The 24,298-nt window shown below is 53.3% G+C and overlaps 1 protein-coding gene across 12 annotated transcripts in view; it reads right to left on the minus strand.

The window, feature by feature from the left end:
* The window catches only part of AGAP1 (ArfGAP with GTPase domain, ankyrin repeat and PH domain 1), a 572,168-nt gene that overhangs the window by 370,424 nt on the left and 177,446 nt on the right, over nt 1-24,298 (minus strand). For all 12 annotated transcript variants that reach the window (XM_086376769.1, XM_086376737.1, XM_086376748.1 and 9 more), the window contains exons 2-3: nt 9,575-9,633; nt 2,648-2,735 (exon numbers count right to left, since the gene is read on the minus strand). In XM_086376769.1, coding sequence (XP_086232895.1) covers nt 2,648-2,735; nt 9,575-9,633 — 147 coding nt within the window. The remainder of the gene's footprint in view (nt 1-2,647; nt 2,736-9,574; nt 9,634-24,298) is intronic.

Below are 24,298 nucleotides of genomic sequence, written 5' to 3' on the forward strand. Positions count from 1 at the left end.
CACATTCTCCATAAACCTGGGTGGCAACACGGTGCCTGAAAGCTCCAGAACGTTCACTGCTGTCAAGCTTCTCGAGGAAGCAAGCATGGGTAATTGATGGATGTTAAGGCGTCTGGCAAGGGTTGAAAACACTTTGCAATTACAGGTTCCCGGACCAGGAGCAAAGACTCTTTACGTGCCAAGGCTTTTCTCATGCATTTCCTTCCAGAAGCAACAGATTCTGGGCCCCTCCTGCCACCACGTGGGACTTGCCCCGGCACGTGGATGTCAGTTCCCTGGTCTGGAGAAGAAATGTAAAGAAGCACCCAGGCCGCCTGGGCCCAGGGTTGGCAGCCCTTGGGAAACAGGGGCCCATGGGGGGGCTAAAGACTTCCAGGCACCAGGGGGCATCTGCTCACGGTTGTTCCAGGACCCGGAGGCCCTGACACATGTCCACGGCGGGCACCACTGTAGGCTGCTGGCAATGCCAAGAATAATCCCTTGACCCGGAATCAAACAATGAGAAGACAGGTGGCCAGGTGGCAGGGCCAGGCCCTGAAGGGGAGAGCAAAGATCGCGGACACTCTATCCCCTGACCCGGGAGCCCTTGGGCACCGGCCCTGCTGAGGGGTGAGACACTTCCACCCTGCAGATGGAAGAAAGGACATCCCGAGAGTGAACCCGAGATGCTTCCCTGCTTTACAATGGATGTATTCTGAAAATCACATGACACCGTGAAATTCGCATCGTTAAGAACAACTGCCTGAAAAGTGGAGAAAGCGGGGCTACTAAGAGGTCGTGTTTAGGTCCCCCCACTGGGGATGGTTTTACTTTTGATGCACAAACACGCAAGAGAAAGGCTTCCATTTCATCAAAATCTAAGGGTCTGCCACAAGGAAAGCACAGCGAGGCCCGAACGCGATGGCAGACGCGGAAACGGCAAAGTCACAGCAACGACAAACAGCACCACGGGCGGGGGGAGCAGGAGCTGGCCACGGGCGGGAGGGCCGGGGACCCCCGCCAGCCACACCAGACGACAAAAGCACCACGGGCAGGGGAGCAGGAGCTGGCCACGGGCAGGAGGGCTGGGGACCCCCACCAGCCACACCAGACGTCAGGTCAGGCAGGAGAGAGGCCAGCGTGCGGCCGCGAAACCGGGGCCCAGACCACGTAACCTATCTAAGGGCCCCCACCCCCGAGTGAAACCCAGGGTATCCCGGGCCCACAGGCAGCCTGACTTGAGAAGGTAGGGTCATCAACCTACACAGCCTGCCCCGAGGAATAAGTAGAAACCCAAGAAAAAAAGTCTCTAAAAGACTCTTGGGGTGTAATCCAGGTGACCACGGCTAAAACCCGCACTCAGACTCAAAGGCACAGCTACACCAGCACGCCCAAGTCCAGCGTCAAGGAGAGGAGAATGGGGGCGCCTGCATCGCCTCTCTACAGCACGCACCTGGCTAGCATCTGCATCCATCTTTCCGTGTCTAGGTATGCTTTTCCTCCTTGACCCCCACATCCAAGCCTTCACCTCTAATCTCCCTGAAATCATCATGTCGATATGGATAACCAAAACATTCTCACGTGTCCACCAAGAATTCTGCAATGTCACGGCAGAGCCCCAAACAAAGGTGGCCAGAGAATTCCACCTTCCACACACTTCGCGACGATTACAAGGTGCCCAGCAACGAGAGTTAAATACTAGAACAGGTGTTACAGGGAACATGGGAAGCTACTCAGAACTACTGCTAAGAAGACATCTAAGGGACAAAACAGGGTGAAATGTTTAACTTAAAAAAAAAAAAAAAGGATAAGATGAAAACAAAATCGGATGGGTAACACAGAACGAGGAGGCAAGGGAGCACTACAGTACAGAGTTGGGTCTCTCCTCGCTCTTCAAACAAGACAAGCGCTGCCATGAAGGAAATGTATAGTTACCTGCATCCATATCTGCAAAGAATGGAACAGCCAGTAAGAAAAAGAAGGAACCAGAAATTCAGTGTCTCAGAGTTGGATTTTTAAAAGGTTACAGGGAGAGAAAATATAATTTAGAAAACGGTGTGTGTACACTCTAGCTGGATTTGGGGGGGCACGGAAGCTACCTGGTTTCCTAGCTTGACTACCATCGTTTTATTTAAAGCGAAAAACAAAACGTGGATATGTTAAACTGAAGAAGTAAAAGCCTCACGGCAAAATAAATAGCTTATTCTCATGCAAAAATGATTATTCCATGTTTAGAGCACAATATAAAGGGGGAAAACACACTCAAACGTATGGTGGTGGTCATCTGAAGTGCTCGGGCCTGCGACTATGGAAAGGTCCGTACAAATTACGTTATAAACTCAACGTCCAAAGCGAAGACACGTCCAAGCAGTAATATTTAAAGGCGTGACACTGGACTCAGCTGTGAGGGACAGAACCACCAGCTAAGAGCATATTTAACAGGATTCGTGGTTTGACTCTATTGCTCCCAATTGCAAGATGAAGTCAACGTAACTGGCTGGCTGACAATACTCCCAAAAGGGCAACACAGCTACGGATTTCTGCTGCTTCGTGTTTTGTTCTTTTTCTTGACATGGGATATACGACAGTCATGATTTAGAATATGCTAACGAAAACCTTGGCCAACTAAACTCTCTCGAGCTGGAGACTGTCTGCCAAAAGAGCATACCTTCGGGAGACTCCTCCTGGACATACGTGCCGGTCAGATAGCGGTGCACCAGGGCCGACTTGCCGCTGGCCAAGTTACCCACAATGCCCTGCAACACAGAAATGGACAGTCACTAAGGAGCGGTCAGTGTACCACGCTTTCAGCAACCTGCAGACAGACAGGGCTGGAACGGACAGAAATCCGAAACATCATCTCGTTAAATTCTTCTCCGGGAGAAAAAGCGATTCCAGCACCCTCAGTTAACATCACACATCTCCATCAGTCTCCACGGCCTGAGGAATCAACACGGTTTGGACACACGTTTGCTGTGATGGCATTCTTCTAGATCCCATGAGTGCTGATTACGTTGGGAAGGTGCACAGCCCGCCAGCGTGCACTGGGGACCCTCAAAACTCTCAACAGGGCACGAATGAGGTTAAAGAGGACACAGGGGCAGTACTGGGCCATAAAGAGGTTAGGGGACTTTCTGATACATTCCATCACGACCTCGGGGCAGGATCAGGAGTCCGGGAGGAACAGTGTCCAGCAGGGACCGGAGGGGAGAAAGCCGCACCAAGGCAGGGCAGAGGTGGCGAGCTGGCCCGGTCTCTGGACACGGGCTCCCACATTGCAGGGCTGAGATGAGGAAACACCAGAGGCCCGTGGTCAAGGCGGCTGAGGTGTTCATCCTCCCTGAAACATGGCTCGAGAGAGATGTGAGGGACCACCGTCCCAGCAGGTAGGAATGCACCATCTCCAGGGTGCGAGGCTGGCTTTATCCCATCTTCTACCAGAGACAGCTCCCCCGTAGACAGCTCTCGCTCCCACAGCTCCCCACAGCTGACACCTGGACACAGGGACCGCCTCTTGGGACGCCCTCTCCACTCTGTGGAGCTCATCCCCCACCATCTTCTGTGTGAAGACCCTCCTGCACGATAACCTCTTCCTCCCCCACTAGAACTAACCCCCCAAAGCCGCACTGAGGCATCAAAATCAATTCCTGCTTAGGAAAAGCAGGACAAGAGCCCTGCCCTGCATACAGTCTCCTCCCAGGAAGAATCTGCCTCGCTCTCCCACCAGCCAGGCCTCCGGGGCACACCTCCCTGCTCACCCTGAACCACCACCCCCCACAAAGTTTTTGACTCTATGGCTTCAAAGACACTGCTCAAGGTCACCAACAAATTGGTTTCTGAAACCCCTCACCTTCCCCTCATCCTGACCCAGCCCTTCACCAGAAGCTGTAGATGAGGTTCTCTGCAAACTTCTGTCTTGGGCTTCCTCTTGGAATTCCGTCTCAGCCACGTGGGCTCCTTCCCTAGATCCCCTGGAATCTGGATTCTAAAGCCCATCTGAGGGAGCCAAGGCCACATCCCACCTCCTCGTAAGGAGCTTCGGATTCCCACTGCCTCAGCCCCGCCCCCATTCAGGTAAACCCGCACACACCCAAGGCTCCGCATGTATACACCTGACTATTTCCCCCCGCCCGGAGGACAGTTTGTGAGCATCTCCTCTGCCCCAAGGGGCAGGCGGTGCAGTCCGTCCACTGGAGTTCGGGACAGCCTTTAGCTCGTCACCCTGCCTGGGAGCTCCCCCTCCTCACCCCGAGAATACCAGAGATTCTTTACGATCAACACTGCAAAAATGCGACGCCCTCATTTCACAACTCTTGGGAAGCCTCTCACTCTGGCTGCAGGCTGGAGTCCAAGAATTTCATGGACAACAAAGTGTCCCCTCCGCATCCTTACAATCAATCTTGATGGAGGCACCCTGGCCAGGCGGGAACCACACCCACGCTTCACTCACCCAGGTCCTCCTGCTCTACTTCACCCAAGAGTTTAGGGTGGTCTCCATGCTTCTCTGCACACCCAGCACACTATACACTGCTGACGTTCTTGGCTCTACCTCCCACCACATCATGTCCCCCGAGACCAAGAACTAGGTCTCGGATACTGGCAAGGACACTCTGTATCCCTACACTCAGTAGTTTCTCGTCCCAACAAAGTGCTGGGAAATATGGGATGGGTGCGTGGGTGGGTGGGTGGATGGGTGAGTAGGTGGATGGGTTGATGGGTGGGTGGGTGGATGGGTGGATGGATGGATGGATGGGTGGGTGGATGGGAGGGATGGGTGGGTGGATGGGAGGGAGAGTGGGTGGATGGGTGGGTAGATGGGTGGGTGGAGTGGATGGATAGATGGGTGGGTGGAGTGGATGGATGGATGGGTGGGTGGGTGAGTGGGTGGATGGGTTGATGGGTGGATGGATGGGTGGATGGGTGGGTGGGTGGATGGATGGGTGGATGGGTGGGTGAGTGGGTGGGTGGATGGGTGGGTGGGTGGGTGGGTGGATGGATGGATGGGTGAGTGAGTGGATGGGTGGGAGGATGGGTTGATGGGTGGGTGGGTAAAAGGCTGCATAGATGGGTGGATGAGGTGGACAGGTGGGTGAGTGGATGGATGAGTAGGTAGGAGGGAGGGAGGAGAGAGCTATGTTGGCTGGTTGGATAAATGGATGATGGTGCCAATAACTAGGACAACAAACAGATTAATAGAACAGAACACATCTGACATTATTAAAATTCGACCTAAAACCCTGAACCCATCCTGTCCTTCCCACCAGTCAGGCTCCTTCCATCCTCAACCTCCCCTTCCCTGCTTCACGGTCAGTGTGCCAGTGGCCAAACCCCATGCTCAGCCTCACCGACTCTGGACACCTAGACCTTTCCCCATCAATCACTACTGGAAACAAACTCTTATGCATGCCTCAGCAGCAGTTCAGACGTCACCTCCTCTGAGAAGCCTTCTTAATGCCATGGCCTCAAATAATGCTTCCTCCCAAAGCTCCCTGACCGTCCTCCTCACACAACCAGCCTGCCTCTTACCTGTTTCCCAGCATCATATGTTGCGGGTCTGACTCTCTCCAGTGCTGACAAGGGACTGGCTCTCAAGTGTGTCTGGTTCTCTACCTCCCAGCACTGCCCAAGGCAGACGCTTGCCCCCCACCCCACCCCCGCAACACTGGGAAGATAAACGGATGAATGACTTAACACCACCAATGAGTAGAAACGAGATGCTTTATCACTACGGCTCCAAGCTCCAGACTATGTGGACAGAACCTAAATAAAGTTGTTTCCTTCCTGATTGGACTCCTGTCTTCCCTTTGCCGTGGGCCTCTATAATCTGAGAATTTTCACCTATTAATTATTCTTTTGCTCAAGGGTACCTGCTGTTTGTCAGCTTCACGCTGAGAAAATCCAAAACAGTATGCCACTGAATTGAATTTTTAATTAAGATTAGGCTGCTTCTTTCCCGAGGAGGAAAGTGCTCGAAATCAAACACTATTCAGTCTGTGTTTTCTACATGTGAAAACATTCTCTCCTTCTGACACGTCAACGATTTGCAAAGAATTAACTCACCCCTTGCAAGGATCAAATCACTCGATCCCCCACACGGGGCAGGGGGGGAAGGTGTTTTATTTGAACTGAATGGTCACCTCAGACACCTTCTTATGTGTGCACACCATGAGCTTTATTTTAATTTGAAACACTGGCAGAAACTAACAGCCAGCTGTGAGGAGGAAATAAAACAAGGGATGAAAATGCTCTTTAAGCTGCAAAGCTGTGCTGGGATCTGTGAACAGCTCCTGGATACAAACCAGAGAAGAATGGAATCGAGTCAGCCTGGGTCTCCAGGCTCGGGAAGAAGCAAGGTAACACGGGTAAAGGTGCCCTGAAACTTACAGAATCGTGTGTTCTGGTGGCAACACGTGACCACCGAGGGCCTGGGCATCCTCGGGGCAGAACTGTCAACTGTCAGGCCGCACAGGCGTCTTTCTAAATTGATCTCTCTACTGCCCACACTCCACTGCTTACCTACTAAACACGGAGTTGGCTGAAAAGAAAATTGAGGCTTTTGGTTAAAAATCCCAGTTGGGAATTCAACGTTAACACACGAACGGGATGTGACCAGTTGTGGACTGAGGCCCTCCTCTCTGAGGCCGGCAATCTCAGGAGTCCTTTCCTTTCTGCTTGGAGGTGAGCGGTCAGTGCATGCTGCCTGCAGACGTCCACAGGGGCCCGAGTGTGGATCCGCGGCAGGGAGGCCGGCAGCAGCTGGCCACTCATCATCTCCCCACTACCGACCCCACCTCAGGAAGCAGACAGCCTGGTGCTGCCCATCCGGAAAAGAAAGCCAACAATAGGGCGTTCCCTGGCAGTTGGGTGGTTAGGACTTGGTACTCTCACTGCCGAGGGCCCAGGTTCAATCCCTGGTCAGGGAACTAGGGTCCCGCAAGCCAGGCAATGGGGCCAGAAAGAAAGCAAGCGAACACTGACATTTTTCTGTTTGACAGATTCCAGAAGATTTATGCTCAAACACAATCTAAAGAGCCCACTTGAGGCTTGCTATCATGTCGCGGACCTGCTGCATTTCTGAAACGGAGTCGGGGATCTGAGGGGCACTGACATCAGGGGCCACCTGTCCTGGGGGCCGCGCCCAGCAGGACGGAATCGCGGCCCTGTGGACACACGCAGAGGTTGCCCCTGGACAGAGGAGCATTTCTGCAGACGCTGGGAACGCCTCGGCACAGAAGGGGTCTCCCGGGGAGGCCGGGCTGCCTGCTGCTCCTCCCCCATAAGGAGGGCGCCAGCGGGGGCCCTGGCCCGCCCCACACAGCCAGTGGGGAGGGGGGCAGGGCCTTCCCCAGAAGAACTCCAGAATCCTTTGCATTTACTTGTCCATGAGATGCAGTCCACCCCTCCTGTGAATTCCAGCCAACTTTACGAGAGAGTTCTGTTTCAGGATCGTAAATCCACCTGTTAACACGGCCACCCCACCCCTCCAGGCATTGATTCCAGAACACTGCATGCTTCGGAAACACCAGCAGAGAACAGGTCTGGGTGGGAGGCACCCTCAGTTATCATGGGCTGGTGTGGGGCTCTGGCAGAACCATTAACACCTTCAGCTCCCCAAACTGGGTCTAAACTAGAGGGTCTGATCCTCAGATGACACTTCAATCCTCAGCTCCTCACCTGCACGGGCCACACTTCAAAAGCTCCACAGCCACATGGAGCCCATGGCTTCCACCTCGGGCAGCAAAGAAAGAGAACCTTTCCACGCTGCAGACAGTTCTGCCCGCGGTGCTGATGCAGACAAACGCCGGGTTCAAATCCGGCTCCACCTTGTACTAAAGTGAAAGTTGCTCAGTCGTATCCGACTCTTTGCAACCCCATGGACTGTACAGTCCATGGAATTCCAGGCCACAATACTGGAGTGGGTACCCTTTCCCTTCTCCAGGAGATCTTCCCAACCCAGGGATCAAACCCAGGTCTCCCGCATTGCAGGCACATTCTTTACCGGCTGAACCACCAGGGAAGCCCACCTCATACGAACTGGAGCTCTTTGGGCACCTTCTTTATTCAACTTTTTTATGTTTATTTCTTTTGCTGCACCGGATCTCAGCGGTGGCGCACAGGCTTATTTCATTTCCTTCGTGGAATGTGGGGTCTTAGTTCCTGGACCAGGGATGAACCTGTGTCCCCTGCACCGCAGGGCAGATTCTTAACGACAGGGCCACCAGGGCAGTCCCCTTGGGCACATCTTAACATCCGAGGCTCAGTCGTCCGCACTGCGAGGGGGGGACAACTCCAGACCCACTCAGGACTAAAGGCGGAGGCTCCTCCAGGCAGGTGCTCCGCACCCCACACAGAGAGAGCACCTTCCTCATCTCAGTGCTATTCCTCCTGTTTCACTCTGCCGGCAGAACCTCACCCACTTTGGCTGGCTCAGGAGGGCCGATCTGGAACTAAGAAGCCTTCCTGGAAATCTCTGAGTAGCATCTCTGGCTGCTGGCCCGAGACTGCTGACAGCATTTCCTGACCGGGGCCCATGGGATCAGCCCTCTGCTGGGGACGTGTCTCAAGAGCGCACGGGACGGAGCGGCACTGTCCCGGGGCTGGGCTGAACCCGCACCTCTGGAGCGCCCTGGGACGGCGGGCCCCGTGGTCTCCCCCAAGGAAGGCGTCACTGAGGAAGGTCAGACCTAGAAGGAACTCACCTGCCGTCACCACGGTCAGAGTCCGCCACATGAGACGTTTCACACACAAACACACATACACACACACACACAAAAACATATATACACACATATACACACACACCCTCCAAATGCCACTGATCGCACAGCAACGTGATCATTTAATAGTTCTATCGGTCCTTGTTTCCACCTTAAGGTGAGGGGTGCCAAGTGCAGAGGGGCTCAGAGGTATGACTGCAACAAACTCAAGTTACTTTTTACTTCAGTCAATGTCTAAGCTTTAAATCTCCAGGAGATAGTGGAGGACAGAGGAGCCTGGTGGGCTACAGTCCACAGGGTCGTCAAGAGTCGGATACAACTCAGTGACTGAATAGCAAACAAAGCTTTGAGTAGCCTCGCTGAATTATTAAAGTTCATAATGAGAACAAAGCTTTTAATTTTTCACTGCTCCTTCGTTAACAGTACATAATCACACTTTCTTAATAATGAATTACAATTATGACTTAATAGTTAGCCACAGAGACTTCCCATGACATCCTGCAAAGGACTAGTAAAGGTGTGGGTGGGTGGGTGTGTGAGAGACAAACCGACGAGTGTCTCTCACTCACTCACACACACACGGGTGTGAGACAGAACGGCAGGGGGACACGCAGCCCTGCACTCAGGCCGTCTGCCTGGCCACCCATCATGACCGTCACAGGCTCCCCTGGGCTCCAGCCCCACCCTCAGCCTCACCTGCCCCCCCCAACTCCCCAGGACACAATGGACACACCTCTGGGCCCCCGGGGAGGAGACGGCCCCCGACATGAAGACGAGGGGTGCTCACAGGCCGCACTGTGCCTCTTCCTGGGCCCATTCCAAGCCCCCCTCCTGCAGGTTGAGAAACAACCACGCTCAAGGCCAGAGCAACCACTCACCACTTTGAGCTCCGGGACGGATCGACTCAACGTCCATTCCTGGCTGTTCACGAAGGCATCTGTAAAACAGGAGGGTGAACGCGAGTGAGACACGTGACTTAAGGGAGGGCAGGGTCAGCACGCCCCCACCGTGCCAGTCTTCAAACCAGAAGGACACAGCAGACGGTCCAGCCCCGGCCTGGGATCTCGTCCCCTGAGCTGCTGAGATCTGCCTGCCGCACACAGTCGTTCTGACACCAGTTCGTGTCCTGTGTGCTAAACCTCGTCACACACTCCGACCCAAGACCACCAAGTCCTGCCCCAGCCCTTTATGAGCCACGCTTCCCTGGGCGTTCAGACCCTTCTGACCCTAAGGGTGGGCCACTTGGAGGACGATGGAGGCTCTGGCTGCTCTGAAACTGACCCTGATGCCAGGCAACTTTGAGCCTCTGGGTTTCCCCTAAACTAGTAGTAACTTGCTTAAAATTCCACCAACAGAGTTACAGTAGCTGATGGCTGGATTTTGAAAATTCAAGTGTTTACAGCATGTTATGGTTTAGAAGACCTCGGTGCTGGACTTCTGATCCTCAAAGACACAACAGACACTGAGGATCCAGTCAGGACACTTCGGGATGACACGTGATGTGTTGGAAAGACCGGGGGTGCCCAGCCACTGCGGGGCCCTCTGCAGGGCCCAGCCCGCCCAGTCAGCACTCTGGGGGCGGCCTCCCCTGACCGTCTCTGCCTCTCACCCCCAAGTGTATGGGTGGAGGTGACCGCCCCACAGGGAGGACCCCAACGACCTGATTCCCCGTGTCCCCCACCTGCCATTTCCCTTCATGGCACCCCACCCCACCACCCACTCTGTGTACTTAGGGATGGACAGACAGAGCTGTTAACAAACACGGCAGCTGCCCCAGAGACCCCCGAGCGGAGGGCCTGCCTCCAAAGGGCCTTCGGTTTCCGTGCCTTTTCCGAAAACCCCCCAACTCCTTCATGCTACACGATGACCAAGAAGTCAAATCACAAATGGCCTAGAAGTCAAGTAATGCCCGATGCCCAACTTTCTAACCCAATGGATGCAGGAACGGAAGCAGCTCCACTGGGGGCATTGCAGAGAAGGACCAGAAAACACCTGGAAAAGACAGACAGGGACACGAAAACACAGACGCCGCCGGCCCCGCGAAGACGGAGGCTGAGGTCTGCCGGCTCAGAGGCCTTCCTCACGTCAGAGGAGGACTACAGGGAGGAGGAAGGCCGGGCTGGGGGATCAGGATGCGATGGGAGGCGCCAGGCAGCTGGAAAGGGCCTCCGAGGCGCAGCTGAGAGCTGGTGGGGACTGGTGTCCAACAGCAGAGACACTGGACTTCGGGGACTCGAATACCCGGCCAACTGGCAGAGTAAGCGGGCCCATCGGAAAGGAGCTCAGAAGGAAAGATGCTCACTCAGGAAAGGGAAGGGCAAGGGCCACTGCTCCCCCCACGGAAGTGAGCCAGCTGGGGGCCACGTGTCGGGGGGCACACATTAATTGGGTACCTGCACACCCACTCTTTGGCCGGCGGGCACCACCCTAACGTGTCCCAGACAAGCTGTCCCTGCAGACGAGTTAACCGTGGGTGCTCTAGTACAGGGCCTGCCTGAGCCCTCGTGTGCACTCAGCAAACAGTAACCAACGCCACACCTTCCCAGCAGCGAACAGGGTGATCAGAAAGGTCACAAACACTCACTCTCTGTCATCAGCTGATCTCTCAGGAAAACGGGAATGTGGATTGTAGGATTGGGGGTGGGGTGATTTCAACAGTCCAGGGAAGCAGATGCCAGCTGTTCCATCAACATGAAATACCTGTGCCAAGAATGTCTCCCAAAGCCGGGCTGTTGCCGTGCTTGTAAACAACCCAGGGCTGGTTACACGCACGTGGATACATTCCTATGTGCTCACTCAGTCATGTCCGACTCTCTGCGACCCCATGGACTATAACTGGCCAGGCTCCCCTGTCCATGGGATTCTCCAGGCAAGAACACTGGAGTGGGCTGCCATTTCCTTCTCTGGGATACATTCCTGTAAGGAAGGCTAAGTCACCAACAAAAGCCTCAGTGTACCAAAGTGCAACCATCCCAAAGCCACAGTGATGTGTGTGCGTGTGTGTGTGTAACACACACAACTCTGTCCATGCGGAGAACACTTCTGGAAGCATAAGTACTTCATAGTTGCTGATCTAGGGTTAAGGAACCAGCTTGGGGACAAGGTAATGAGACCTTCTTGTCACTGCCACCTTTCAGTACCCCTCAAATTTTATACCATCTGGCATATAAAAAAAATTCAATAACACAGCTTTTAATACTCTTAATAGGAAAACAAAGAGGGTAAAGTGGGAATTAAAATGAGCTTCATTCACTAATGCTCAGCTGATTTTTAAGCACATGTCACCAAAAGATTATGTTTATCACAACAAATATTACGTATTCATAATAACTGAAGCAGGGCTCCATTAAATAAAGATGTGTAATTATATAAACACTGGAACAACGTGTGTGGTGCCTTCTTGCTTGCAAATAAATTTTCCCTCCAGCGGAATACATTTGCTTGTGAAAACTAGATTAATAAAATTAATGTTTAATTTAACTGACCAGAAACAACACATCTTCCATTTTAAAAGATGCACTTTAAAAATGTTCGTCGCCTCCATCATTGCCCGATCAGGACAGAAAGTCGTCTCCAAAGAGGTTAAATGAAAAATCACAAAAGACGCAGCAAAAGCGTCGGAGACTTCTACATGATCCTCCTCTACGGATTGGGGCCTTTCTGAGGGCTGCACTCGCTGAGCAGGGATGACAGAGTTGACAGCACGTCACGGGGTGAGCAGGGTGGGACCTGCTGCCCTGTTTAATGTCATGATCTGGAAAAGAATTTCTGGACAGAAGGCAGAATGAGAGGAGAATAAAGTTTATTAGAGTGGGAGACGCTGTTAGAACAGTGGGCCAGCTCAAGGGAGAACCCACATTGAACAGGGCTCCTCAGTCCACTTTTATACCCAGGATATAAGGAGTGGGATGGGGGTCTTGCGGGTCATTTGCTGATTGGATGAGGCACATATCCTGGGTGGGGGGAAGAGTAAGGCACATACCTTCTCCCTGGTGGCTCAGCTGGTAAAGAATCCGCCTGCAGTGCGGGAGACCTGGGTTTGATCCCTGGTTTGGGAAGATCCTCTGGAGAAGGGAAAGGCTAACCCACTCCAGTATTCTGAGGCCTGGAGAATCCCATGGACGGTATAGTCCACGGGGTCGCAGAGAGTCGGATATGACTGAGCGACTTTCACTATGGGGTAGGAGGGGAGATGGGTTATGCTGCTCAGGAGGACCATGAATAGTTATGACACGGGGGAGGGAAGGACAATAAGGGTCTGGTTTTTCCCTTCCTGCATCCCAAGGCCCTCCTTGGTCTTATCTGCTCTTCAGGCCCTGGGTCACCACGTTTAAGTTCCATGGTGCATCAACCCTCGAAGGATAAACACACATGCTCCTGGGGCACATGCCCTGGAGGCCTGTGTGTGTGCCTGGGAACGCCTGTGCACATGTGTGCGTGTTCTCAGCAGTTAGAACCCCAAGTCACAGAAGATGTGCCATTTCAGAAGGGGCCATTCTGAGCTTCACTCGACTGCCCCACTTAGAGTAGAACAGTATTAAGAAGACGCATTCCCGCACGCTGATGGAAGCGCAGCTGACGTTGTCATTCAGTCACTCGGTCACGTCTCTTTGTGACCTTAAGGACCATAACCCGCCAGGCTTCTCTGTCCATGGGGTTTCCCAGGCAAGGATACTGGAGTGGGTTGCCATTTCCCTCTCCAGGCGATCTCCCGAACCCAAGGATCAAACCCATGTCTCCTGTGCCAGCAGGCAGATTCTTTACCACTGAGCCACTTTGACAGCCCCTGGACTGGAATTTAGAATACAACACGGCTGGTGGCCACTGACTGACTGCATTTAACCTGTGACACTGAGGCCTCTGGATGACGTCACGGCGGGGCTGGCAAGTGCCCAGGCTGCAGAGGACCCTCGGCAACTGCCCAGCAGGGTTTAGGAAAGGAAGGTGGTTCGTCATTTCTTATCATTAACATGGCTGCACTTCAGACTCCATGTTATCTTTTCAATTTAAATCATTAACAGTGAAAAGAAACACTCAAAGAACACCCAGATTAGGGAACTTAAAGTAACAGGAAACTTTTATCAGGAATGAAAAACCCGAACTATTAGCTTCTTCAGAACAGAAATCCGGAGGCAGTCAGAGAAAGAAAGCGGCCTCCCTGCAGGCGCTGGTCAAAGCGACTCACGGAACAAGAGGTGGTTACATGAAGGGGAGGGAAATCAACATGACTCAACACGGGGTGGGGGAAGCTGTATGAATATTAAGCAGAAATGCTCAGCCCAGTTCTTCTAACATGCATGTGTGCTCAGTAGCTCAGTCGTGTCTGACTCTTTGCAACCCCATGGAGCCCGCCAGGCTCCTCAGTCCATGGGGTGATCTAGGCAAGAATACTGGAGTGGGTTGCCATTTCCTGCTCCAAAGGAATCTTCCTGAGCCAGGAACCAAACCAGCGTGTCCTGCGGCTCCTGCGTTGGCAGGTGGGTTCTTTACCACTGAGCAAGGACCAAAATATCTGAAGTTAAAGGAAAAGACACCAGCTCCCCGCTGTAACCCTGGTATGCCCACAGGTCACACGCACAGCATGTTATTATTTTAGGACTTGAGAAAGGCAATCCCTACACAGCTAAACACAGACAGCAGTAGAATTCCTGACCAGCTTAACTCTGTATTAAGACAAAGCCCAGTGAAGGTCAGATTGTGGAAGTGCACTGTGCCCACAACACACACCGCTGTGACGCTGAGCAATCAGGAAGCCGCCAGATCCGCACTTTCCAAGGAAAAGGTGCTTGGCGTTCGGATGGGCAGTGCCGAACCCCAAGAAACATGAAATTCACACTATCTGGGTCGCCCGTTTACAGTAGCACCAGCAGTTTCTTTGTTGTTGTTTTACATTCAGCTTTCATTCATTTTAAGTCTTTTAAAATAGACAACAGTGAGCCCTAAAGGTGAAATACAGATCTCGGGAGACTGTGGCGTGTCAGTGTGGGTTCTGCTCTGGTAGAGAGGTACTGTTCTGGGGAGTGATGCTGATGATGGGAAGCGGGGGGGCGGGGGGGGATGCGGAAAGATAAGGGAAGCTCTGTTCTTCCCTCTCGGTTTTGTTGTAAACCTAAAACTACTCGGAAAAAATAAAGTTTTAAAAGACGTTTTTACAAAGTACACATATACATGTATACACACACACACAAAGTAAGGGGGTGCCAAGTCTGGACCCGGAAGACGGCTGCGGCAGACATACGGACAACACCACACTGTATTCACTCCTGTTTTGGTCCTGACACTGCTGACCACGTGGGTCGCTGAGGAACAGGCGTTCACACACACAGCGCCTAAGAGAAGGACACTGCTGCGAGCCAGCTCCCGGCGCCGCCTGGCCCGGGGGAGCCCCGAGGGCATCGGGCGGGGCTCCTGCCGATTCCAGCCAGCCTCCACCCACAGCAGGCGCCTTAACAAAAGGCTCGTGTGCTGCACATCTGGACCACTGGGCACCTGACCACCACGGTGAGGTCGGCTGCCCTTGGCACCCCGAGACTCTGCACTTACTTCTGAGGGAGGTGGGCCTTGAGGCCTTCTTAGGAAATCTGAATGCCAGATGCAGGAGGAACATCCTCATTATACAAACACCTGAGGAAACCCTTTTCCTCCGGGCTGGGTTCCTCCTCCTCCAAGCTGGCCTCTGTCCTCCTCCCTCGGCTGCTGTTTTCCCACACTCACAGGCACCTGCATCAATGTGGCTTCGTCCCCTGCGGAACAGGGTCCACCTGGCCATGCCTGCTGACCTCTGGGGCGAGGGCAAGCAGACAGCCTTCCACGGAGGGGCTCAGACAACCTGCAGCTGGAAGTAAAAGCCGCCACCGTCCACCTGGCAGAGGAAGGACTTGGGCCCTGCGGGGGCCCCCCCACTGTACCCTGTCCCTGAAACAGCCTGAGCCCCCTCCAGAGGACACACACAGATCAACCTCGAGGGGTTCAGGAAGGCATCTTAAGCGTGCACCCCCCAGACACCCCAAAGTCCCCTCCCTGTTCTTCTGAGGGAGACACAGCCACAAAGGACTCAGGCTTATTTCATAGAAAAGCCTCTCTCCTCGGCAGAAAAGTGGCTTTTCTGGGCCACTGGCGGAAAGCAAAGACGGAGGGGGCTTTCCTTCCGGAAGCTCCCCTTCAGGGCCACCTCCAGCCCCATCCTGGCTCCTCCTTCGGAAGGGACAAGCCTCTGGACCCCACGGAAGGCTGCCGATACCTACAGAGGGGAGGACAGACCCAAAAGCAGCAGGGGCAGGGAGCAGAAACAGACACAAATCAGACCCAGCAACAAAGCGGCTCAGCTGCTCGTTTTCGCTCCTAGGAGAGCTGTGCTGTTTCCCTCGCCTGGGACTTAAAATTCATCCTGACTCCAAACTCCTTTCAATCCCTGCTTGCTAATAGCACTTAAGTGAGGGACTCGGCCCTGGTCTGTTTTCAAGATTATTCACATGCAGAACAGCGCGTTTAACCAGGAAATGTAAGGCTCTCATTATACCACACACACACAATAGGCACCCAAGCCATAGAGGTTCCCCACTTTATCCCCTTGGACCAAGGAGAGCACAGTGGGTGTGGGTGGGCGGGGCAAGGACAGATTCCCAGTTCACAACTTGCTGCCCATGAGGGATCTTGACCTCATCACCTAATTCCTAAGTGCTAGGAACACAGGTGAGAAATCGTCCAGCAGATAATAGCCTCCTACCGGGCAGAAAGCCCGCCCGCCCCCTCTTCCCCTTGGTACTACTAGACTATTTCGTATTACTACAGCATCAACGCTTCCATTCTCTTTACTTGACTTGGTGGGTCAAAAGTCTTAAAACCAGCTGGATATTGCAAAGTCGCTAAAAAAAAAAAAAAAAAAAAAAAGTACTTCCTGTCCAGCAATTTCTTCCAAAATCTTGGGAGTTTATTCAATTGCAGGGGATGAAGACGGCTGCAGACTGTATTAATCTCTGGGTTCCACCAATAACCAGGAACCCTGAGTTAAGTATCTGCCAGGGAGATTACCCCTTCATTACATCCATTTCCGCTGAGCCTGGACCAAGTGTTACACTCTGACATTCAGACGAGAAGCATCAAAGCTGTGGCTGGACTTCCTTCTTGCGCATTTCATGCTAAAAATGAGCACCATACATAACAACCGCCTGGCATAATACACACCTCGGGGAAAATGATTAATTAGGAGGGACAACCTTAGTAGCCTATCTGGTAGGGGGACTAAAACCATAATAAAAACTTCTTCAGTCATGTCCAACTCTTTGTGTGCCCATGGACTGCAGCACACCAGGCTTCCGTGTCCTTTATTATCTCCTGGAGTTTGCTCAAACTCATGTCCATCCAACCATCTCATCCTCTCCTTTCCCTACAATCCCATTTGGATCCGGTGATCCAGAGGTTCTAGACAAATCTTCTGAAATTATGTTCAGGGGTTAAAAAAAAAACAACAACTCTGAAACCACAGATGACTTTTAAAAAAACAACCTACTATCATCTCCAGGATTGAGATGTTTGGCTGAAACGTTAAATTTCCAAGAATTTTTTTTTAACTCTTTTTAGCAACAGAAAAGTGAGGGAGCATTTATTTTTAGCTTAAAGCATTCAAAATCCCAAAATATAAAGGGAAACAAGAACGGGGAAGAGAAAGCACAGCTCCAGAGAACCGGAGCGCTGGCAGGCACCAGGGCTCTACTCAGCCTCCTTTCTGAGCTCAGAGAGGAAATGCGCATCCCTAATAAAATAAGAAATCCATTTCGGCTGCAGCAGGAAAGAGCCACACAGCAGGCTGGCTAATACATTAATACGCTGATGACTCTCCAATGGAGGATTTAACAGAAGCTCACTGGCAACAGTTTTCCAAGGGATGATTTGACTTCTTATTTGAAAATCCTTGAATCTCTATAATAAATGGAATAGACCATAAATCTCTGGGATACCAGATTCGTTCTGGGATTCCCTGGAAGTTCAAGTTGCTTTCCCAGGGCCTCAAAGACCCTCGAAGTGTTAGGGGAAACACGCTGCCTGAAACTGCCCACCCTGGCCAGACACGGCAGTGACCATTTAGGTGAGTTATTTTACAAGCAGGAGGTCCTGGTGAGGCACGAAAAACTAACAAGTCACCACCAACCGGAAGAACTGGAGGAAGTCAAAAGGAGACACCGCGTGGCCCACGACCTCCCAGAATGCTTCTTGCTGACATCCACCTTGACTGAGCAACAGGTGCAGCCCCAGGAAGGACTCTGAGTAAGAAACATTGGCCAAACACAACTGGGAAACTGATCCCATCGCCATAAAACCTGAGACCGTGAGCCACGTGGCACAGCAGGTCTCCCGGGTCCCCTCACGCTCCTCTCTCTGCCTGGTGCCCCTTCTCTAGAGAGTCTCTTGCTTTGTCAGCAAGTGTGTCTCCTTGGACAATTCAATTCCAAGTGTTAGACAAGAGCCCCTCTTCCTGCGACAGAAGCAGACAATGTCCTACCCCCACTCCAAAGGCCCTTCTCAGTGCAGGGTGACCCAGGCCAGGCCACCCAGACACCTCCAATCCCACCAGTGGACACGACTGAGGGTCTGCAGTCCCAAAGCATCGTCTCTCCCCTGAGCCCTGATGTGGCTCAGAATCCTTCTCCACACGACCAGCCTTGGATAGGACCTTTTCTCTTCTCCGTAAGGAGCCCCCAAGGCAAATGCTGCCTGCCCAGATGAGCTCCAGGGGAGTGTGCAGGCTTCTAACTTCCCAGAGGACGGCTGATTCCCTTCCCTACCATAAAGGCTAAGTGTCGAACGGATGCTTTCGAACTGTGGTGTTGGAGAAGACTCTTGGGAGTCCCTTGGACTGCAAAGAGATCCAACCAGTCCATCCTAAAGAAAATCAGTACTTTATATTCATTGGAAGGACTGATGCTGAAGCTCCAACACTTTGGCCACCTGATGTGAAAAACTGACTCATTGGAAAAGACCCTGATGGTGGGAAAGACTGAAGGCAGGAGGAGAAGGGGACGACAGAGGATGAGATGGTGGATGGCATCACCAACTCGATGGACATGAGTTTGAGCAAGCTCCAGGAGATGGTGATGGACAGGGAGGCCTGGTGTGCTGCAATGGGGTCTCAAAGAGTCAGACACAACTGAGCAACTGAACTGAACCCTTAAGGTCGCAAACGCAATGTGGCTGCAGCTGTTCACTCTTCAGAGGCTTATTTCATGGCTCCAGGAGTGGATTTTGGCCACTAAATGCCCCAGGGATTTTCAGAAAGAAGAGTCACCAAGTGTGTGGAGGTCCCATTTCACCAGCATTGAAGAGGGTCACAAAACTTTGGAAAGCAGGAGAGTACATTCAACTTTAAACATATCTTAGGGTCACAAGCTACAATGTTATGAAAGGTCAGCTCCCATTCTTCCTGTTAAGCCAACCGCTGCCGCCTGAAACCTTCCTATTTTATATCTCAGTTTTGCACACCAAGGCGATCTCCAACCAAAGACACTGCTGGCGTCTGCAGGGGGCCTCCCGGGACCCCAATCGCCTGGCTCAGCCCCCCTGATGTTCCCAGGCCTTGGCAGTGACACCAGACCCTCCCCCCACCAAGGGAAGGAAAGATGCTGAGGCGGGGAGGCACACGTCTGAGTCTGGGGTCTCAGACACCTCACCTAGGCCAACCTTTTCCATCTCTCCGTCCCAAACGAGCCTGGGCTGCAGGGTCTATCAGATGCCCACAGCGGTTCAGGCCGCCAACACCTCTTGCCTGGCCCACAAGCCAGCCCTGGGCTCAGGCCGCCTTCAGGCTCCTCTCTGTCTCCGGAGCACTGCCAACGGAAGCTGGATAAAGACACACCCAGGGTCTTAGCACAGAGGAGATGGTCAACCTGAACTGCATGGGGGCTTACAGCTGAGCCTGGGGTAACCGCTTCTGGAAGTGGGAAGAGTAACAAGAATTTTCAAACGATGGTTGGTGTGATGAGTAACTGAGAACCCGTAACATGGGCTGCCGCACCAGGGTCCTGAGCCCGGGGCCCTAGGAACACAGAGCCTGGTCCCACCACTGAGACACCAGCTTAAGGCCAAGGACACACAGCCCCCCGCCACCGGCTCCTGGCACTTCTAAGCAGCTGTTGGCTGTTCTCCTTATTAAAGTCTGAGTCGACATATATATTAAAAAGTAACTTCTACTGTGCAGCTCAGATGCTGCTGGTGGGTAACCTTCACTTTCTTTGTGAAAGTTAAGACGGAGCTGAAACAAGAAAATTTTCCTGGTTAAAATAAACCCTGGGAAAAAAGAGACACCTTGAGTGTGTGCTAAGTCGCCCAGTCTTGTCCGACTCTTTGGGACCCTATGAACCGTAGCCTGCCAGGCGCCTCTGTCCATGGGATTCTCCAGGCAAGAATACTGGAGTGGGTTGCCATTTCCTCCTCCGGGGGTTCTTCCCAGAGATGGCCTAGATGTTTACAATTCATAAACTGCATTTCAGTCTGTCCGGTGCTGGATATAGTTGAGTCTGACAGTTTTAAATTCATAAAGAATTGTAAATAGTAATACTTTTTAATTCATGGTGCAATTAATGTTTATAATAAGGGGTGGCTTGCTAACAGATCCAATCCAGTCCAGAAGATGACTACAGAATGAGCAAGCAGAAACAACTCTTTTCCTGCGTGCATACTCAGTTGTGTCCAACTCTTTGCCACCCCATGGACTGCAGCCCACCAGGCTTCTTTGTCCATGGGATTCTTCAGGCAAGAATACTGGAGTGGGTTGCCATTTTCTTCTCCAGGGGATATTCCCGAGTCAGGGATTGAACCTGAGTTTCCTGCAACTTCTGTGTTTGCAGGCAAATTCTTTACCAATGAGCCACCAGGGAGCCCATGAATTCTGTCCCTCCAGAAAACTGTAAGGTCAGCAGAGGCATGGAGGCCATGTGGCTGGTGGGATCCAGGACCACACACCCCCAACAGCAGGGGCAAAAGGCACAGAGCCCGCCGTGTTTCTGTTGCCGTGGCCTGCCCATCACCAGCAGAGAGTCAGCTCCCACCTGGGCCTGCAGGGGACACGGGTGAGCGGGAGTGGATGTGGTCAACCCCTTCTGAGCTGCTCCAGGAGGCTAAGCGTCTGAAACAGTAGACAGTAACCAGCACTGCCCCAGGTGAAGGTGGGAATTCCTGCTTCCAGAAAGCAACTCATTTTGCCTCTTGGGGCCCCATCCCTTACCCTGGAAGACAAGAAGCCTGTACCTGGTCCCTTCAACCTCTCGTCCTAGAATCTTCCGTTCAAGGAACTCCCTTCCTTGCAGACCCTCAGTGCCCTGGTGCATGGGGCAGGCCAAGCCTCTCCCAACTTAATGGGTTGGCGCTGGCCAAAAGGGAGGTTTCACAGACCTGGGTTCCTTGTGATGGGTTCAAATGGCTTTCGGCTACCATACCCCTAACTTAACATAGATAAAAAGCAAATTAAAACAAAGAGTTGGGATAGTTCTCTTTACAGGGTGGGAACGGGGCTCTCCTCGAGTTAGACTGCATGACTTTCTCCCACAAGTATGCCTGCCGCCCTTGCTCAGGAAATGGGTAGTGATTTCAGGCTGCCCCTAACAATTCCGGGGGCTGCTTTATAAGATTGAAACAAATACTGCCCATGAGGCTGTAATGTCCAGCAAATCCAATCATGTTCTTGCAGAAGGTCTGTTGAGTCAGCTGACAGCCACGGATCCGGGGCTCCTCCCTGCAGGCTTGGCTAGGGGCCTCCTGTCCAATAGACGAGGACGCAAGCTGCCGAGTGCAGAGATGAAGGCCTGCTCTGTCATCACACCTGGGTGTCCACCGAGCACTCCAGGGCCTGCGTGACCTCTGGGCCCCTCTGTCACTGCCTTCCAGGGTCAGTACTGGTCATGTGCAATGGATGAAAAATTGGAAGATAAAACAAGTGTGCCAAGTCCCTCCCCACTGGTCAGGGCCACGCCCATCCCCACTCTGCTGGTCCTGGGCCCCACGCGTGCACCGTCTTGGGCCTCCTCTCCTCTGTTCTGAGAACAGGAGGCCAGCCAATGGTTACAGAGAGGAATAAAATCCTGAAGCTCACGAGAGAGGGCTGGCAAGGGTCACAACATCATGGGTACCCCCCAGCATCTCCACAAGACTCCACCTCAGTCCCCTTCAAGGAGCATCCTGGGAAGACAGCCTCACCCTGCTCTGCTCCTCTGCTCCCAGGCTGGGTGCCCAGCGGTCCTGCACACACGTGTGCACCTGTAGGATGTGCCACCCACTTTCTATCTCTTGCCCCGGCAAGGTTCCCCCCTACTGCACCTGCCCCTGTTTACACAGCACGGATGTGGCTGTGACCTCATGGAGGCCTGGGTGCCGACTGCATCCCCACAAAACGCGACCTGTGTGCGGAAAAGCCCCAGGACAGCTGACGTGCAACACACTGAAACCAGGTCAAGGGATGGGTGCCCTCAGCCCGCGCCTGGGCACCCGGTCATGGGTGAGGGAGCTGATAAACCACAGCTCAGAAACCACGGCAAGGAAGGTGGGCCGCAACGACGGCCACTGCGGTGAGGCCAGCTGGGCGATGTCTCTGAGGAGGAAGAGGCAGGGGGACGCTTCTACTGATTTGGGTCCTGTTTTCCTTCTTTACCCTGGGCGAGGGGTTTCTTTTTGCAGTAAGGAAATGTAAAAGAGAGGCTTCCCTCGTAACAGAGTGGTTCCTGGTTACGCCTCTAAGAACCAGAGGAGTGCAAGAGGACTCACCCACGTGGTCACCACGGCAGCAAAGGAGCAAGGCTCTGAAGGTCGGCCTCAGTGTCTGAGCACTGAACCAGCGAGGAAACATGGGAGACGGTCCCCATTGTTTCTGGCCTTCTTAGTCCTCAGATTATGACTGTCAGAGATCCTTTCAGATGGTTGTGAGGTGACAGGGTCCATTGAGGGAGTAAAAGAACAGATGTGAAATTTTGTATGTTCCCTGATGGCTCAGCCAGTACAGAATCTGCCTGGGATGCAGGAGACCTGTGTTTGATCCCTGGGTCAGGAGGATCCCCTGGAGAAGGAAATGGCAACCCATTCCAGATTTCTTGCCTGGAGAATCCCTTGGATGGAGGAGCCTGGCGGGCTACATTCCATGGGGTCACAAAGAGTCTGACACGACTGAGCGACAGCAGCAACGTGCATGTTAGGTCCCCAGCTCTGGGGGACTGCCCATCACCCCTACCCATCACCAGCGCCCCACCGATCACGTGTGTTAGGTCCCCAGCTCTGGGGGACTGCCCATCACCCCCACCCATCACCAGCGCCCCACTGATCACGTGTGTTAGGTCCCCAGCTCTGGGGGACTGCCCATCACCCCTGCCCATCACCCCTACCCATCACCAGCGTCCCACCGATCACAGCTCAAAGCCTCCGCAGAAACCAGGCTGCACCGGGAGGCTCCATGTCAACGTCTCGCCAATTAAATTGGGAGGAGGAAATCTGAGTCCCCACCCGTCCTGGCGCCGACTTACTCCTGGCAACTTGTCCTCTAGGTCTGAGCTGTGTTTGCTTTCTAATGACGCACAGCCGCTCCGGAGGGAAGGAGTCCCGTGTGGATACAAACAAGCCAGGTGTGCAACTGGACGGCTCCCGGAAGGGCTGGAGGAGCTGCCGAGCAAGGCAGACAGGAGCAGATGCCCCGGGGACCCAGGAGATGTGCAGGAGGGTGCTCCCCGATCCTTTTTATTCCTTTTCCTTTTCGTCACTAAACTGACACCCAGGCGGACGCCCTCTCAAACCAGACGTGATTTCTGTCACTTTCTATAAAACATCGATTCTTCTGTAAAACCATCAGGCATCGAAACTGCATCGCTTTGCAAATGGAAAAGCCATGACCGCCCACCTGCTAGGGAGCTGCTCAAAGGACCTGCTTCTAACCTCACAGAACACAGACTGTTTCTGGCAGAGAGGGGACTTTCTGCGTGCGAGGAAAAGCTAATTTAAGATCAGCTCTCAGGGAACTCCTCTATTTAATCTCTGTGTCCTCCTACACGATGCCAAACACAACTCGGATGCCCTTTTCACGAGCGTTTCCAACTGCACCCTCACACGACCGTAGAGGGCAATCTGGCCCTCCCTCCAGCCCTGGGGTCGGGGTGTGCGGTGTGTTGGTGGCGGACCACATGCTGATCCCGATGCGATGGCCAGAGAGAGTGACGAGTGACCTAACTCAAGGACTCGACCCTGGCACAGCTGACCATGGACGGGTAACAGGCTTAGAAAAGCCTGGCCCCTCTGCCTAACCTGGACAACTCCAAGAGCTGCCCCGGCTCCGACATCCCCATTCTCCCCACCTCCTTGGGTGCCTGAACCCTGTGTGGTGCCCGCTCGGGAGCCTGCGGCCGCCATCCTCCCAATGTGCAGCCAAGCGCTCGCAGCCCCAAGGGCCGGGCTGCCTGCCTTCCAGAGGCTGCAGGTGAGGAGCTGACCTCCCCCGAGGGCTGGAGAGCACAGCACAGCCCCACCAGGAAGGCCCTGACACCACCAGGCCAGAACTGGGGAGCGTTTTCTGACACCCCACATTGAGTCACAGGTAACCATGTCCCTATGCCCACAGCACCCTGCCAGTCCTTGAC

This window comes from Bos grunniens, chromosome 3 (genome assembly GCF_055505025.1).
Source record: "Bos grunniens cultivar Pamir isolate PY7600 chromosome 3, Bosgru_T2T1.0, whole genome shotgun sequence".
NCBI lineage: Eukaryota > Metazoa > Chordata > Mammalia > Artiodactyla > Bovidae > Bos > Bos grunniens.